The 16,705-nt window shown below is 42.6% G+C and overlaps 1 protein-coding gene across 5 annotated transcripts in view; it reads right to left on the bottom strand.

The window, feature by feature from the left end:
- Nucleotides 1-16,705, bottom strand: part of LOC106566685 (voltage-dependent L-type calcium channel subunit alpha-1D) — a 93,869-nt gene that overhangs the window by 75,855 nt on the left and 1,309 nt on the right. For 4 of the 5 annotated variants that reach the window (XM_045693084.1, XM_045693087.1, XM_045693088.1 and 1 more), the window contains exons 2-3: nucleotides 14,418-14,772; nucleotides 13,523-13,628 (exon numbers count right to left, since the gene is read on the bottom strand). In XM_045693084.1, the coding sequence (XP_045549040.1) occupies nucleotides 13,523-13,628; nucleotides 14,418-14,772 (461 nt within the window). Of the gene's footprint in view, nucleotides 1-13,522; nucleotides 13,629-14,417; nucleotides 14,773-16,104; nucleotides 16,666-16,705 lie in introns of those variants that run through there. The other variant, XM_045693086.1, reaches the window with a different exon arrangement.

Below are 16,705 nucleotides of genomic sequence, written 5' to 3'. Positions count from 1 at the left end.
GCCACACCAGGGTTCAAATACTATTTGAAATCTTTCAAATACTTTGAGCGTTCGCTCTAGCCTCCCTGGAGTGCCAGATTTGGGACTATTCAATTGATCGATTAAACCAGCCAAGCTCAATCAAGCACAGATAAAGTATTAGAAATGATTTCAAATAGTATTTGAACCCAGATGTGCAGTGAGCTGACTAGTGATATCAGCTGAGAGGGGTTCTAGCAGAGCCCTGAGATGAGGAGAAGAACCAGTATTATGACTGAACATCATCCAGCTCAGATCTGTGTAATTGTATTAATGAACTGGGCAATTTGATCCATTCATCCAAATGGATCAAGACTAATAATACAATAATTTGTTAACTTGGATTAATCTGAATTATTAAGCACAGTGACAAAAGATAAATAAGATATTAAAATGAAAAACAGATAAAGATTACATTGTTTCTGCTAACAAACCCCTTGCAGTGATTGTGAACATGGTGGTCCTTTACAGTGAATAACAGGCTTGGTTATATTATGATTACTAATAACAGATAGTTTGATTATATCATATAATGAAAGAGAACAGGCAGAAAGATGAGTGGGTCAGAGTTATGGTGATGTGCTGTGAAGTACAGTCACTGAGGGTTAACCAATCCTGAGGCAGAACTGAAGATCCATCTATTGTCACGTACGTGTGTGTGTGAGAGAGAGAGAGAGAGAGAGAGAGAGAGAGAGAGAGAGAGAGAGAGAGAGAGAGAGAGAGAGAGAGAGAAAGAGAGAGAGAGAGAGAGAGAGAGAGAAGAAAGAAAGAAAGAAAGAAAGAAAGAAAGAAAGAAAGAAAGAAAGAAAGAAAGAAAGAAAGAAAGAAAGAAAGAAAGAAAGAAAGAAAGAAAGAAAGAAAGAAAGAAAGAAAGAAAGAAAGAAAGAAAGAAAGAAAGAAAGAAAGAAAGAGAAAAATTGGGAAGAGGGAGGGAGGTTGACCCAATTCAAATGACCCCAAAAAATAAACTTGAAATAAAAGAAATTACAGAAACGGTATAGCTGAATCTCCTCAATCAATCCATAAGAATTGTGTAGGGCAGGGTTTCCCAACAAGCTGATTAAACGGAATGATCATTACACAGGTGCACCTTGTGCTGAGGACAATAAAAGGCCACTCTAAAATGCGCAGTTTTGTCACACAACACAATGTCACAGATGTCTCAAGTTTTGAGGCAGTGTGCAATTGGCATGTTGACTGCAAGAATGTCCACCAGAGCTGTTGCCAGATAATTTAATGTTTATTTCTATAACATAAGCCACCTCCAACATCGTTTTAGAGAATTTGGCAGTACGTCCAACCAGCCTCACAACCGCAGACCACGTGTAACCATGCCAGCCCAGGACCTCCCCATCCAGCTTCTTCACCTGCAGGATAGCCAACCGGACAACTGATGAAACTGTTTGTTTGCACAACCAAACATTTCTGCACAAACCATCTCAGGGAAGCTCATCTGCGTGCTCGTCAATCTCACCAGGGTCTTGACCAGTCTGCAGATGGGCGTCGTAATCGACTTCAGTGGGCAAATGCTCCCCTTTGATGACCACTGGCACACTGGAAAAGTGCGCTCTTCACAGATGAATCCCAGTTTCAATTGATGGCTGTTAGCGTGTATGGCATCGTGCGGGCAAGCAGTTTGCTAATGTCAAGGTTGTGAACAGAGTCTCCCATGGTGGTGGTGGGGTTATGGTATGGGCAGGCATAAGTTATGGACAATGAACACAATTGCATTTTATCGATGGCAATTTGAATGCACAGAGATACCGTGACGAGATCCTGAGACCCATTGTTGTGCCATTCATCTGCCGCAATCACCTAATGTTTCAGCATGATAATGCATGGCCCCATGTCACAAGGATCTGTACACAATTCCTGGAAACTGAAAATGTCCCAGTTCTTACATGGCCTGCATACTTACCAGACATGTGCATGTTTGGGATGCTCTGGATCGACGTTCCCGCCAATATCCAGGAACTTCGCACAGCCATTATAGAGGAGTGGGACAACATTCCACAGGACACAATCAACAGCCTGATCAACTTCATGCGAAGGAGATGTGTCGCGCTGCATGAGGCAAATGGTGGTCACACCAGATACTGACTGGTTTTCTGATCCACGCCCCTAACTTTTATTAAAGTAACTGTGAACAACAGATGCACGCTATATTACCAGTCATGTGATATCCATAGGTTAGGGGCTAATACATGTACTTAAATTGACTGATTTCCAGGAACTCAATAAAATCTTAGAATTTGTTGCATGTTGCGTTTATATTTTTGTTCAGTGTATTTTTAGTGCTGGATTCACAATCCGCACAATGTCAACAGAGTACATTAATAAAATGATCTAAAAACATATTTGATCTTGGTCAAGCACCATAAGCCAAGACATTAATAACAGCATAAATAGAGTCACAGACAAACATCTTATATAGAGACATTTTATGTTTGCAAGCAAATGTCACGTTCAAGTGATGCACACGCATCCTCGCATCAAAAGGTTCTGTAGCAGAATAGCTAACGCTGATGTCGGGACATTGACAAACTTAACAGTGAGTGAGTGATTATCCTGAAAACATGCATGACTGATGGCTATAGCTATGTTCAACAAGTATATTATTGTTCTGGCTTTATCTAGCTCTATTTGTGATATTTGACCTTGCCTCGCCGGCTTTCTAGCTTCTAGGTAATCAATCATCCGATGACATCTGAACGTGTTTGTTAACTTGCATGAGCTGCATTTGAAGTTGGATGTTGTCATACTCACTGCAACGTAAACTAGTGTGCGTGGATTTCTTTACATATTGTTTTTATATACAGTACCAGTCAAAAATTTGGACACACCTGCTCATTCAAGGGTTTTTCTTTATTTTTACTATTTTCTACATTGTAGAATAAAATGTCAATGTGGCCTGTCCTCTTTGACACCAAATTGCATGCATTTACACCAAACATAATTTGTTCAGTGGTGCATTTTGATATTGTACTAAATATAGTACAAGGACGTGAATGGGTTTTAAATCTCTATCCAATATAGTCAGAAAAGCAGAAGAGCACTGGCCACCCCTCGGAGCCTGGTTCCTCTCGTTTTATTCCTAGGTTCCTTCCTTCTAGGGAGTTTTTCCTAGCCACTGTGCTTCTGCATCTGCATTGCTTGCTCTTTGGGGTTTTAGGCTGGGTTTCTATAAAGCACTTTGTGACATTTGATTGATTCATTGATTCATATATTTATGCACCGGCACAGCCAGGTTATGTTGTGGAGAAGACAGTAGAGTGAGTGTGCAGGCAGGCGAGCAGCAGATAGAGCAGAGCAGAGCAGCTTCACTTCATCGCTCTTCCTGGTTAAAGAGAGTCTCAGAGGCAAGCACTTCCTCCCAGACACCCTCAAGTCTCCATGGACACAGTTGTCATGGTAGCAGGACACTTTATGTAAAATGAGAAGGAGCAACAGATGAATAAATACACAGTACACACACTTTCATAAACGCAGACGCGCATACACACCACACAGACACACACACAGAAGCTCAAAGCCAACACAGCACTGTGTTGTGTGGTGTGTGCGGTGTGTTTGTGTGTATGCGCATCTGTGTTTATGTAAGTCTGTGTACTGTGTGTTTATTCATCTGTAGCTCCTTCTCATTTTACATATTTTACAGTATGATCCTATGACATTGAGCCCTTCATCACAGAGATAAAATACTACAAGCAAGGGCAGATATCAACCAATACAAGCACCCCCTACAAAACTCCATTCTGATCCTTAACCACAGTAACTAAACCACTGCATTTACTTAAATCACATTGCTGTAAATACGGACGTTAATGTTATTAGTGTTAATGTTAATTTGGAAGACTGATATGTTTTATTTATAAACAATTTATTTTAAAAAAAAATCCTTTGAATGTTATTAGTGTTAATATTTATTTGGAAGACTGATATTATGTTTTATTTTGACCCAACTGATATGGACCATGATTCAATTTTAATTGTTAATTTTACTCTGAAAATAATTTATTCATAACCCTCTTTAAATTGTTTAACGTAGAGCTGAAACGATTGAAATGATCAGTAAATGTAAAACTTTTTTGACAAATGTAAATTGTCTTTTGACATGTAATTCCCTCATCTAAATAACGTTAATGTACTATTTTCAATTGTTGATGTTACGTGGAAAATACAGGTTACATAACACCTCTGAGAAATGTGCCAGCCAGGTCCCAAAGAATGCCCACTGACTTGCTGTTGCAGTTTAACCCTAAACCTCTGTTGCTCGGGTGTCTGTGTGCCAACAGGGCATGACAACAGGGACAGGCTGGACAACCTGGTCGTGGCATCTGCTTCCTGGCCAGCCTGCGAGGACAGGGGTTAAGCCCTGCTCTTATTAAAGTCACATTCTGGTGTTTTAGTCCCAGACCCAAGGCCACCTAATGTCACAACATTACATCGGTTTGGCTGGTGACTGGGTGCGTTTGGGGAGCTGGTTTAAGACTGAAGGAGAGGAGAACGTGACTGTGACTGACCCTGTGTGGATGGCCTTATGTGGTTAACGACCAGAGAGGAGGAAAAACAAAAGCTATCTTCAGAAAGACAAATTCAACTCCATCTTTCATTGAATCAGATGGCTTCTTCATCACAAAAACATTTGATGTTGCCAATTATTTTAATGATTACTTAATTGGCAAAGTGGGTAAACTTACGCAGGAAATGCCAGCAACGAACAGTGAGCTATCGTACTCATGTATAAAAAAACGAATAATGAAAAAAAGCACTGCAAGTTTGAATTTTGTAAAGTTAGTGTAGGAGAGCTGGAAAAAGAATTGTTATCGATCAATAATGACACACCTCCTGGCATTGACAACTTAGATGGAAACCTACTGAGGATGGTAGCTGACTCTATAGCCACTCGTATCTGTCATATTTTTAATCTGAGCCTAGAGGAAAGTCTTTGTCCTCAGGCCTGGAAGGGAACCCAAGAGCGGTAAAGCGGCCTTTACTGGTTCTAACAGCAGACCTATCAGCTTGCTGCAAGCTCTTAGCAAACTTGGAAAAAAATGTGCTTGACCAACTACAATGCTATTTCTCTGTAAACAAATTAACAACAGACATTTGGCATGCTTATAGAGACGGGCACTCAACATGTACCGCACTGACACAAATGACGATGATTGGTTGAAAGAAATTCATAAAAATAAGATTGTGGGAGCTGTACTGTTAGATTTCAGTGCAGCCTTTGATATTATTGACCATAACCTTTTGTTGAGAAAACGTATGTGTTATGGCTTTTCAACCTCAGATTGCCATATCCTGGATATGGCAGAGCTATCTAATACAACTCAGAGAGTGTTCTTTAATGGAAGCTTCTCTAATGTCAAACATGTAAAGTGTGGTGTACCGCAGGGCAGCTCTCTAGGCCCTCTACTCTTTTCTATTTTTACCAATTACCTGCCACTGGCATTAAACAAAGCATGTGTGTCCATGTATGCTGATGATTCAACCATATACCCATCAGCAAACATAGCTAATGAAGTCACTGAAACCCTTAACAAAGAGTTGCAGTCTGTTTTGCAATGGGGCGCCAGTAAAAAACTGGTCCTGAACATCTCTAAAACTAAGAGCATTGTATTTGGTACAAATCATTCCCTAAATTCTAAACCTCAGCTGTATCTGGTAATGAACAAGTTGAGGAGATTAAATGACTTGCCATTACCTTAGATTGTAAACTGTCATGGTCAAAACATATAGATTCAATGGTTGGGGAGATGGGGAGAGGTCTGTCCGTAATGAAGAGATGATCTGCTTTTTTGACACCACACTCCACAAAGCAAGTCCTGCAGGCTCTAGTTTTATCTTATCTTGATTATTGTCATCACATGGTCAAGTGCTGCAAAGAAAGACCTAGTTAAGCAGCAGCTGGTCAAGAACAGAGTGGCACGTCTTGCTCTTCAGGGCTAATATTAATACTATGCATGCCAGTCTGTTTTGGCTAAGAGTTGAGGAAACACTGACTGCATCACTTCTTGTTATTATAAGAAACATTCATGTGTTAGATATTCCAAATTGTTTGCATAGTCAACTTACATACATCAACACACACACTTACCCCACCAGACATGCCACCAGGGGTCTTTTCACAGTCCCCAGGTCCAGAACAAATTCAAGGAAACGTACAGTATTATACAGAGCAATGAGACATGGAACTCGCTTCCATCTTATACAGCGCAAGAGAACAGCAAACCTGGTTTAAAAAACAAATAAAGCAACACCTCACGGCACAACGCCTCTCCCCCATGTGACCTACTTGTTGTGTGTATGTACTGACATGTATGTAGAACTAATAGATACATTTAAAAACATGAACATGTAGTGTGTGTATGTAAATTGTAAAGTCTTGTCTGTAATGTATTTTTCAATATATATCGGGCCCCAGTAAGACTAGCTGTCTCCATTGGCGTCGGCTAATGGGGATCCTAATAAATCAAATCAAACCCTCCCAATCCTCAAGTCAAACCCATTCCAACCTAATCACTGCTCCCTCCATCCCTCTATCCCCATAACCCATTATCATGGGTCCAGAAAAGTGACTTTGTGATTGAGTGAGTGAGTGAGGAAACAGCTGAGAAAGGAAATGAGAGGATGACTCTCTGACAACAGAGAGAGATTGATGACAGAGGACATTTGATGACAAAATGGTGTAACAGGCATCAGGCTGCAGGCAGCCAGGCACGTTCCAGCTGCACAGGCATCAGGCTGCAGGCAGCCAGGCACGTTCCAGCTGCACAGGCATCAGGCTGCAGGCAGCCAGGCACGTTCCAGCTGCACAGGCATCAGGCTGCAGGCAGCCAGGCACGTTCCAGCTGCACAGGCATCAGGCTGCAGGCAGCCAGGCACGTTCCAGTTGCACAGGCATCAGGCTGCAGGCAGCCAGGCACGTTCCAGTTGCACAGGCATCAGGCTGCAGGCAGCCAGGCACGTTCCAGCTGCACAGGCATCAGGCTGCAGGCAGCCAGGCACGTTCCAGCTGCACAGGCATTAGGCTGCAGTAATCCGCTCTCACTGGGCTTTAGAAGGCAGGATTAAAACAGAGCTCTCTCACAGCTAGCACACTGTTTACAATCCTTCCATTCCATCATCGTCATCATCGTCACCATCAGCAGCAGAATTCTCATCCACATCATCACCCAACATCTCCGTCTTCATCATCATCCCTATCATTATCCCCCATCCCCATCTCACAAAGAGATAAAATGACCGAACCAGGGCCACTACATCCCCATCCACCAGAGAGATAAAATGACCGAACCAGGGCCACTACATCCCCATCCACCAGAGAGATAAAATGACTGAACCAGGGCCACTACATCCCCATCCACCAGAACATGACTATTGTCAGAGGAACTGAAACCATGAGGGCAGCTTGACCACATGGTCATGTGATGGATCTGACAAGTTTTTTTTGGGACTCTTAGGCAACAATAGGATAGAATATACACACACCCACGTATGTGACAATAAAACATCAAAAACACAGACCACTTTAGGGCCTGGACATACAGTGACTGCTACAGATCCTCCGTTGACATTTCACAAAACAAAATAAGTTACATGAGACTAACACGCGTGAAGCCAAATGCTGTTGACATTTCACAAGACCTAAAAGCACCAGCGACGAAAAATTGTTGACACCTCACCCAGACCAAAGACCCACTCTGCGGGACAAAATTCTATTGACTATCCACACACACACACACACACACACACTGCATGCGTGATCACAGTGTGAGGGTAATACTGTGGAAAACAGGAGGGAATGGAACAGTAAGTGCTGGTCCTCCTCTCGATTTCATCCAGATACACACAAGGATATGTGTTGACCTTGTAATTATTTAGAGCGTCAAAAGCCACACTGGAAAAAGGAGAACATTCTCACACAATTAAGTTGAAATGAATGATAATGTAAACAAGTTCTGCATGCAAACATTTGCTTCTGTTCTCCACAGCCCCGGGGAAGAGAGAAGCTGTCTTTGTGTTGTGTTGTACAGTGTGTTGTTGTCATTCATGTCTCTGACTGCTGACTGCTGGCTGTGAGCCCTGACCAGTCTGCTGTAAGACGCCTGCCCACACACTCCGCTGTGGTAACATTTAGGTTATCTAGTGAGGGGACTGAGAACAGTGTTTTCCTCTGGCGTGAGGGTAAATATATAGCATTCCCTAAACTATTAATATAGTGTCAAAGTGTGTGTACGTGCATGTGTGCTTAAGATGTAGGATTTGTGTACGTGTGTGTGTGTCCACATGGTGCACGTGTACACGGTGTGTGTGTCCGCATGGTGCACGTGTACTACATGTGTGTGTCCGCATGATGCACGTGTACTACATGTGTGTGTCCGCATGATGCACGTGTACTACGTGTGTGTCCGCATGATGCACGTGTACTACATGTGTGTCCGCATGATGCACGTGTACTACATGTGTGTGTCCGCATGGTGCACGTGTACTACATGTGTGTGTCCGCATGGTGCACGTGTACTACGTGTGAGTGTGTCTAATTTTAAAGCATCCAGGCTCAGTGTGTTGGTCTCGAAGCGGCCGGCTCCCCCCGAGGACAGCAGAGCAATTCCTGTTTGTAATGAGGCACAAGCTGAAATGAGGCTGTAATAATGCTGCCTGGGGTGCAGAGCCTCGCCCAGCCTCATACCCTGTCACGCACCACAGCTCTGGGAACACGATACAATCAATGGATATCTGCTCTCAGCACTGCCACCCTCCCAAGCCCCAGTTGAAACTGTACTGTACTATTATAGTGAACAACAATGAACATCAAGCTTCCTAATATTGAGTTGCACCCCTTTTTGCCCTCAGAAGAGCCTCACTTCGTTAGGACGGACTCTACAAGGTGTCAAAATCATTCCACAGGGATGCTGCCCCATGTTGACTCCAATACTTCCCTCATTTGTGTCAAGTTGGCTGGATGTCCTCTGGGTGGTGGACCATTCTTGATACACACGGGAAACTGTTGAGTGTGAAAAACCCAGCAGCGTTGCAGTTCTTGACATACTCAAACCGGTGCGCCTGGCACCTACTACCATACCCCGTTCAAAGGCACTTCAATCTTTTGTCTTGCCCATTCAACCTCTGAATGGCACACATACACAATCCATGTTTCAATTATCTCAAGGCTTAAACATCCTTCTCTAACATGTCTCCTCCCCTTCATCTACACTGATTGAAGTGGATTTAACAAGTGACATTAATAAGGGATCATAGCTTTCACCTGGATACACCTGGTCAGTCTGTCATGGAAAGAGCAGGTGTTCCTAATGTTTTGTACACTCGGTGTACGTGGTCTTAAATGGGGATAAGACCTTTCATACTAACACCTGTGTTCTTAGAGTAGCATTATAACCATGCACTTAACTATACTGTACTTATTTTGTAACTGTTGCTCTATTGAGAGGAGAGCTGACAAGTAAGCATTTCATTGTACTGAGTATACTATTCTGTAACCTGTGAGTTTGACAAATAAACTTTGATTTGAGTAACACAACCCAAACAGTGGAAAGTGGGAACCCCACCAAAATAATAGAACTAACCATCCTGGAGAAGTACTGTTCGTACACAAGCTGGCCACTGTAGCTCAGCCAACATTTCCATTTTTCAAATTAGATAGATTTTACAACCCAGTACTAAAGTTTTTAGTAGGTAGTCAATCTATCAGACTTCAAGAGAAAGAAAGAAACAGTGAGACAGGGAGTCTTACAGCGGAATAAAGAAATCCTCTTAACACATTCACCAAAAAAGTCTGCCTCTATCTTTCTATCTCGCTCTCGCTCTCACACACACGCACATGGCCAGTATGCTGTTTAGCCTGAGTCTCATTTCCTCTCCTTTCCGGCAAAACCTTTAATCCCTAACAGAGAGTAAGACGCAACCTGACATTTTCTTCGGGAATAACACACACACACACACACACACACACAAACACACACGATACATTTTGTCTGCACAGAATGCTGTTTGTTGAATATGTCATGTATAACACACACACATATTATACGGAAACACACACACACACACACACACTTGGTTCTAAATGCAGTGAAGGCAAATTCTCCCGCTAAGACAGGACAACCTTTTAAAACAATAACATGGCTTTACGCCTTTTTCTCCAAGACAACGTCTGTTAGGCTCAGAATGGGAATGCAGCCCAAAACCCCTTACTTTTTATTTATTTACCTCGGCAAGTCAGATAAGAACAAATTCTTATTTACAATGACGGCCTACCCCGGACGACACTGGGCCAATTGTGCGCCACCCTATGGAACTCCCAATCACGGCCGGATGTGATACAGCCTGGTTTCGAACCAGGGACAGTAATGAAGCCTCTGCACTGAGCTGCAGTGTCTTAGACTGCTGTGCCACTCTCCCTTACAACTCATTGAGTGACAATAACATTTAAAAAAGCTTTATCTCAGATCCCAACTAACATACGGTCTAAATATTTGGTGATTGGACGGATTCAGCCATCCTATCCTAAACTGAGACCTTGATAACACATAATCAAATAAACCACCCATAAACAATTGTTATCTACATGAAAAGTATCTCTGGGGAATAAAATCCCCAAACAGAGTAACACAAAGGACAGTAAACATCAGTCTTTGGTGGTTTTATTTGGATTGTCTTTCCAGTGTTATTGAACTGTTAAATTAAATGTTTATTTAAAAATGAATTAATGACATTTTATTTTTGTGTCAAATCGCCAGTTGGCAAAACATCCCTTATGGGATTAATTGACAAATAACCAAACATTACAATAATTCACTGCAATAATTCAGAGCTAATTCTTTTTCCGGTGTTCTCTGCAGTGCGCATCGCATAAAAAGTTTTTTAATAGATAAAAATCAATAATAAATAAGGTTATGCAAACAATAATTATATCCCTAGAGCAGTAAAAAATATACATACATACAGTACATACATATACTGTTTGTTTCTGCTGTAACTGTTGGCTCCTGGCTCGCTCATTGGATTATGAATTCTATGAATTGGCCATGCAGTATGCTAGTGGTCAAAGGACATGTCATAAGTATAAGTACCCACCAAATCATAGCCAAGCCGAATATGATCCTAATCATCATTCAGCCACAGCCAGATCCACAGCAGGGGTCAGACCCAAACAGAGACAGTCACATTATCCACTGTTAAACCCTCCTTTATTCCACAGACCCACCTCCCACGCGCGACCTGCGGCCTACACCCTGCCTCCTCTCCCTCTCCTGGCCTACACCTTGCCCCCTCTCCCTCTCCTGGCCTACACCCTGCTCCCTCTCACCCTGCCCCCTCTCCCAGCCTAGACCCTGCCCACTCTCGCGGCCTACACCCTTCCCCTCTCCCTCTCTTTCTCTCCCCCTCCCTCTGCACAACCTCATCTACTGCCCACTAATCCACAGCACAGCTTAATCCTCCAAACCTGGCCACACACACAATCACAGAGACACACGTGTGAGCACGCACACACACACACACACACACACACACACTCAAACTAGGATATTCCTAGTTACTTGCACATATTCCCACAGATAAAGAGCCACACTGGCGTGAGTAGTCATGCTCAATGTTACACACTGAGAGGGAGAAGGTCTCAAGCCCCTAAGAGACCATCACACAGCAGGACACTCAATCCTCCTCAAGACACACACTCATTCATGCTCCCGATCTGAACTTCTACTGATCCATTACAGTGTTTGAATGTCGATTACCCCCTAAGACAGAGTGTATTCAAGGTTGACAGATTGGGACCTTTCACAGACACACACACACCTGTTGGTTTAGGTTTAATTCATGCTAGCATATTAATCACACACAGACACACCCCTCCCTGTTCAGTAATGTTATTGTGAGAGCAGACAAGGAAAGGCCATATGATGCAGGCTCCTCTGAGTTGATGCAACTGTCTGTCTGTCTGTCTGTCTGTCTGTCTGTCTGTCTGTCTGTCTGACACTGGAAAGTAGCTAACTCATGCCAACTCACACAACAGGTTCAAAGAAATCTAAAACCACATTTCCCAGAAAGACTTTAGATACCATAAACGATCTGCTTTAACAAAGACAGGAAGTTAACGTCCCAATCACCAGAATCTCTACGGTTTCACAGTAGAAATCCTCAGATGTTGATAGGTCAAATATTTCTAAAATTATACTAACTACTGTCCTAAGGGAAAACCAATCAGTGACTCAGTTCACTCTAGCTTTCACTTCAATAATAACCATGATGGCGGAATCAGCGTCTTCCACTGCCGACATAATACTGCCTACTGCTTCTATACAAGTCATACACAAGAAACAAGAGGCGGTGACGCTGTACAATTCTCTCTCAAAATGTCTTCAAAACAGACTTATACCACCAGGAATTTACAACATCAATATATGATATGATTTCCTTCCTGCTTTTGTTTATTCTGACGAGAACTCAGAATAGTGAAAACCATCAAATGAAGGTTGGACATGAGATGCTGCTGACTAGAGACTTGGGGAGCGTTAATACTCTGTTTCCTCCATCTGTTTAGGGATCATGGGCATGTGTCTGGGCATGTGTCTTCCAGTATAAATCATCTAAAGAGGACGGACATCTTTTCACATTCTAACAGTTAGAGGCCTTGACGCTCAAATTGATTTGTAGTTTATTTCTAGAGACTGGCATGCCATCGGATATACAGTGCATGCTGGGAGATGGAATAGAACTGAGCTAGATGGTCAGTCTATCACACAAGTACACAGCTCTGTGTGTCAACATGGAATTGAATAAGACATTTGACAGGCACCTGTTACATCTCGTTAATTATCATCTGTTTTCTGATCCCTGTTAAAGACTGTTGATTGACATATAACTGGTCATAGAACTATCATTTTAATTCTAATTATAACTGCTCATTGTAAATAATTCTATTTCATCATTTTAAATGACTCGTTGCTGTTATGCTGCACTGCACACACAGTCTGTGTGTGTGATTATATCAGCACCATAAACAAACTGACAGGTTTCTCATCTCCAAGCCCTCACTACTGTATGTGGAAGAGACTGGGTGTGACACACAGGACAGATGACCTCCAGAACAGACTAGCGTAGCATACCGTTTATGTCAACAAAAGAAGCATGATACATTACCATATGGTGTCAGGAAACCCCTGACGCCATACAGACGCCATACAGGGTACAGAAGTAGAGAAGAGATTCAGAAACTCTTGGAGGACAATGGAATTAAATGAAAAGCTTCTTTATTATTAAAAGTAGAACCAACGCGTTTCAGCCATAAAACAGTGCAATTCCTGAATGTACCCTGCTTCCGCAGAAGTACTCTGATGAAGGTGTAACATGGTCCATCCATGCCATGGTCAATTCAGTATTCAATAGAAGAAGAAAAAAATTATCACAGAAATACAATAGACCCTTTTCACTTCCTGAAGCCCAGCTATACTGTAGACTTGAATAGACTACTCACCAGGTCGTGGTTGGTGGAGTTGGAGTCGTCCTCAGGGAAGGGGATGTAAACAGCTAAGGCCACACAGTTGGCAAAAATAGAGAGCAGTATAAAGATATCAAAGGGTCTGAGGCACACGGTCAAGGAACAATGTTCAAAGTACACAGTAAATACGTAAGCATAAATAGATAGAAGACATTGCAGTCATGTAAAGGTAGGGGGGAAATCCAGAAATTATCTTGGATCTTATGAAGTAAAAAAAACAATGATCAAAGCAAACATGTTTAAATACAGCAACATTATCATTTTGATATATGGTAGAGAAATTACTCATCATGGGATTGTCTTAATGCATCATCTTTAGAAAACACACTGGATACTTTCTGTGATGGCTGCATTCAGAACTAAACTCAAATTAACTCTTTAGACTGTTTCCACCTGGGTTCTGGTCTGATAGACTGTTTCCACCTGGGGTCTGGTCTGATAGACTGTTTCCACCTGGGGTCTGGTCTGATAGACTGTTACCACCTGGGGTCTGGTCTGATAGACTGTTTCCACCTGGGGTCTGGTCTGATAGACTGTTTCCACCTGGGGTCTGGTCTGATAGACTGTTTCCACCTGGGGTCTGGTCTGATAGACTGTTTCCACCTGGGGTCTGGTCTGATAGACTGTTTTCAGCTGAAGAAGAGAAAAGACTTACTATGGAGACTGCAACATAAATGATTTTGTTACTGAAAGCTTGTTTGTTTGTTGCTTGGAAGGGGCCTGATGCTAACTATCGGGGATGAAACTTGGCATAATTACTATTATGAACTGCTTTCGCCTGTAAACTAATAGTCCAACGTCAACAGGTGTTTTCCATGTGTGGACACAGAGAGTCCCTGTATATCTCCATTGAGAGCCCCAGAAAGGATACTTCCACTCCACGAGGCTGATGCAGGCTCTGCGGATGGGATTGTTGAGGGTGAGGCAGAACAGGGCCCTGGGCGGCCTGCTGTTGGTGGAGCCGCCCTGCTTCTTGCTCTTGGCGTACTGTTGCCTCTTCCTCTGTGACAACGAGCCTACCGGTGCAGGCGTGGCCCCAGGGACAGAGTTGCGGGCGCTCATGCTCTGGGAGACGTCGCCCTGGGAGTTACGAGCAGCATGGATCTCGGCCTGCCAGGAGATAGTGCCGGTCTGGCGGCAGGACTCGGGCTGGGAGGGGTTTTCTGACCAGAGGGCCGGCGTATCACCAGGGGGAGGGGCTCTGGTGCTGCTGGCATATTGTGCCCCTGAGGAGAGAATGATAAGGGGGAGAGTGAGAGAGGAGGGGTCAGGGTAGAGAGAGGGGGTGAGCAGAGAAAGGTGTAAGCCAGAGAGTAAAGGGAAGGTGAAGGTGAGAGAATGGTGATTGAACCAGGGGAAAGAGAGAGGAAGGGAGAGAGGCATCAATACAAACTGTGTGACATTCAGTGACAGTGACCTCACCAGTCGATCTGTGCAGTGAATTTCAGTGCTCCAAACCTGCAGAACCCTCCTCTAGCCATGCTTTTAACCAACAAGTCGCCACGTGACACATAAATATTGAAATGAACCATTTAATGCCATTTGTTTTCATGCAGATCACAGGGAGACATTACAATGCCCACAAGTGTAGTGATTGTGCTTAATTTAGTGTGTATGCCTAGTTAGTGTTGTATCTAATTCTTCTTTTTTTTTTAAATGTAAGTCTCAGAAAACCACTAAATGTTATTTATATCGGCAAACATGAATTTTGAGGTGAGCTGATCAGAATGGCAAACTGTAATCAAAGCAATGAAATCCTTGGACAGGATAGTGATGTTGTTATTGTTTGATTGGGGGGTAAGCTGAACAGGGAGCATTCCCTTGACAACTAAGGAAAACACAAAAGATACAAGGGAAGGCTGGTCAGTGCTCAGTACACCATATGGATGCTACATAAAAGAGAAAATGATAGAAAAAAATGAAAATAATGTGGGGGAAAACAATTATTTCTGTTGTCACATGCTGTGAAATGTTTTACATAATCCTAACAACAAATGAATTGATCCAACATCTGTCGCGGATGCATGTGCACAAACTGTTGATGCAAAACTGAGTCAGTCTAGATTGTTTTAAATAAAATCCAATCGTAGACAACAGCTGTAGACTAACAGTGAAATGCTTAATTACGGTCCCTTTCCAACAATGCAGAGTAAAGATAAAGATTAAAATAACAAAATATCAAATGTACTGACAAATACAACTTAATTACTTATATGTACAGAATTCCACGCTTCCTCTCAACTAGACTAGAATTCATAGTCCAAATATCCATCAAATTAATCCACAAATAAACCTACCTTTTCTTACGACTAAGTTTAAGGGACAGATGATTTTTCAAATATATTACCTAGACATCAGTGAAGTATACTGCTAATAAAAAACAAGAACATTTGAGACGTTCTCAGCACAAAACAAATGGAAAGCATAGGACTCCAGGTCACACGAGACACATGCGATAACACCGACACAAGACGATAGAAGAGCGCACAAGCTTCTTCCCAACAGCGCAGCGCTCCAAAGAGACGAATTAGTCAAAAGCATCATAGGGCTGTATTTACCTTCGGGCTGTTCCTCTGCTTTTTGCATTCTCTTATCCACATTGAAACTCCGTTCTAAACCCAACACAATAGAAGTGGAATAATAGCCTAAACGTTCAATCAAAATTATTTTACTACATTTAATAAAGTACACATAACCTCAGAGATTTAGCCTACCACAAACATCCTTGAAATGCAACATCCGGGTGTTTCACATGATGGATCGTAGCTGGCTAAAATACAGACACCTACATTCTTTCCTGGATTAGTGGTCCATACAAGTCCAATTGATTGTTCAAGTTTTTTGTTTAGCCTACTGAAGCAACATGGCAACAGCTGTGTCCATCCTCTCAAGAACGAAGCGAAGATGTGATTTTGGACCCTGTGTCCAAGGTGTGCAAAGTGGCACTGTTCACTCTCTCATGGGCACGATTGGCATCCCACGCTAATCCGTTTAAAGACAGCATTTATACTATAGAATAGCCTTCTCCTGTACTCTGCCAGGGATGTGTGCTGTAAATAAGTCGGATTCGGAGTTGGGCCAATGAATTAAAATGACATAGTCACCATTGACCGATCTGACTTTCCTTTCCAACTAGGGCGACTGTCTCGAGACAAACAA

This window comes from Salmo salar, chromosome ssa13, assembly GCF_905237065.1.
Source record: "Salmo salar chromosome ssa13, Ssal_v3.1, whole genome shotgun sequence".
NCBI lineage: Eukaryota > Metazoa > Chordata > Actinopteri > Salmoniformes > Salmonidae > Salmo > Salmo salar.
The sequence above is the reverse complement of the archived record's forward strand: the minus strand, read 5'-3'. Positions and strand labels throughout refer to the sequence as shown.